The sequence below is a fragment of the Propithecus coquereli genome, unplaced genomic scaffold, assembly GCF_000956105.1.
Source record: "Propithecus coquereli isolate 6110/MARCELLA unplaced genomic scaffold, Pcoq_1.0 Scaffold49, whole genome shotgun sequence".
Lineage (NCBI taxonomy): Eukaryota > Metazoa > Chordata > Mammalia > Primates > Indriidae > Propithecus > Propithecus coquereli.
This window is the reverse complement of record NW_012150729.1, coordinates 8,190,726-8,191,426: the sequence shown is the minus strand read 5'-3', so window position 1 is coordinate 8,191,426 and position 701 is coordinate 8,190,726. Positions and strand designations below refer to the sequence as shown.

Genomic DNA, 701 nt, shown 5'->3' with positions numbered 1-701 from the left:
CTTAGTTTTAGTTAGAGAAACATGTGCACTCCACATACATGGTTCATTTACCTTTAATTAATGTCAATACTAGAAAAGAGGGGAAAATTCCTACCCATCACACTTCTCTATCTTCACTGAAGACTTTGACTACCTTATATTTCTGGGTAAAACTGCTATTTACTGTAGCACTGTCATGTTGGAGTAACCCCAGAGACTTCTTGCCCATCTTTTTGGAAAATCTGGAGTATGAAAATACATAGGAAAGCTGTAATTTGAAATAACTGTGAATGTTGAAATTTTAGAAAATGTCATTCATGCTGCATAATTATTTGGTCTTGGTTGGTTAACTAGTCACAAAAGATATATTCATTTATTTATATATTTAGTTATACATTTAATCAGTCAGGCACTTTCTAGATTATGTAGCCTGTGAGTACTTAGGATGTTGATCTACCAAAAGCAAAAAAAATAAAACATAAAAATCACTGATAATTCAGTGATATAATACTTGCTCTTTTGGTATATGGGCTTACAGACTTTTTTATTACAAATATACATATATATGTACATATTATAAAAAACATCAAACTTTCCATCATGTTTTATAATGTGTTTTTTATAATGTCGTAATATATCATAGTCACTTTCTCATGCCATTAAATAATCTTCTACCAAAATAAATGATTTATAATTTTGAATCCTAATTGATTTACTTATAA

General features: G+C 28.8%; 1 protein-coding gene across 1 annotated transcript in view; it reads left to right on the top strand.

The window, feature by feature from the left end:
• SCN7A (sodium channel, voltage gated, type VII alpha subunit) overlaps window positions 1–701 on the top strand; it is a 113,827-nt gene that overhangs the window by 69,544 nt on the left and 43,582 nt on the right. Inside the window, exon 16 of the mRNA XM_012655825.1 lies at window positions 74–146. Coding sequence (XP_012511279.1) covers window positions 74–146 — 73 coding nt within the window. The remainder of the gene's footprint in view (window positions 1–73; window positions 147–701) is intronic.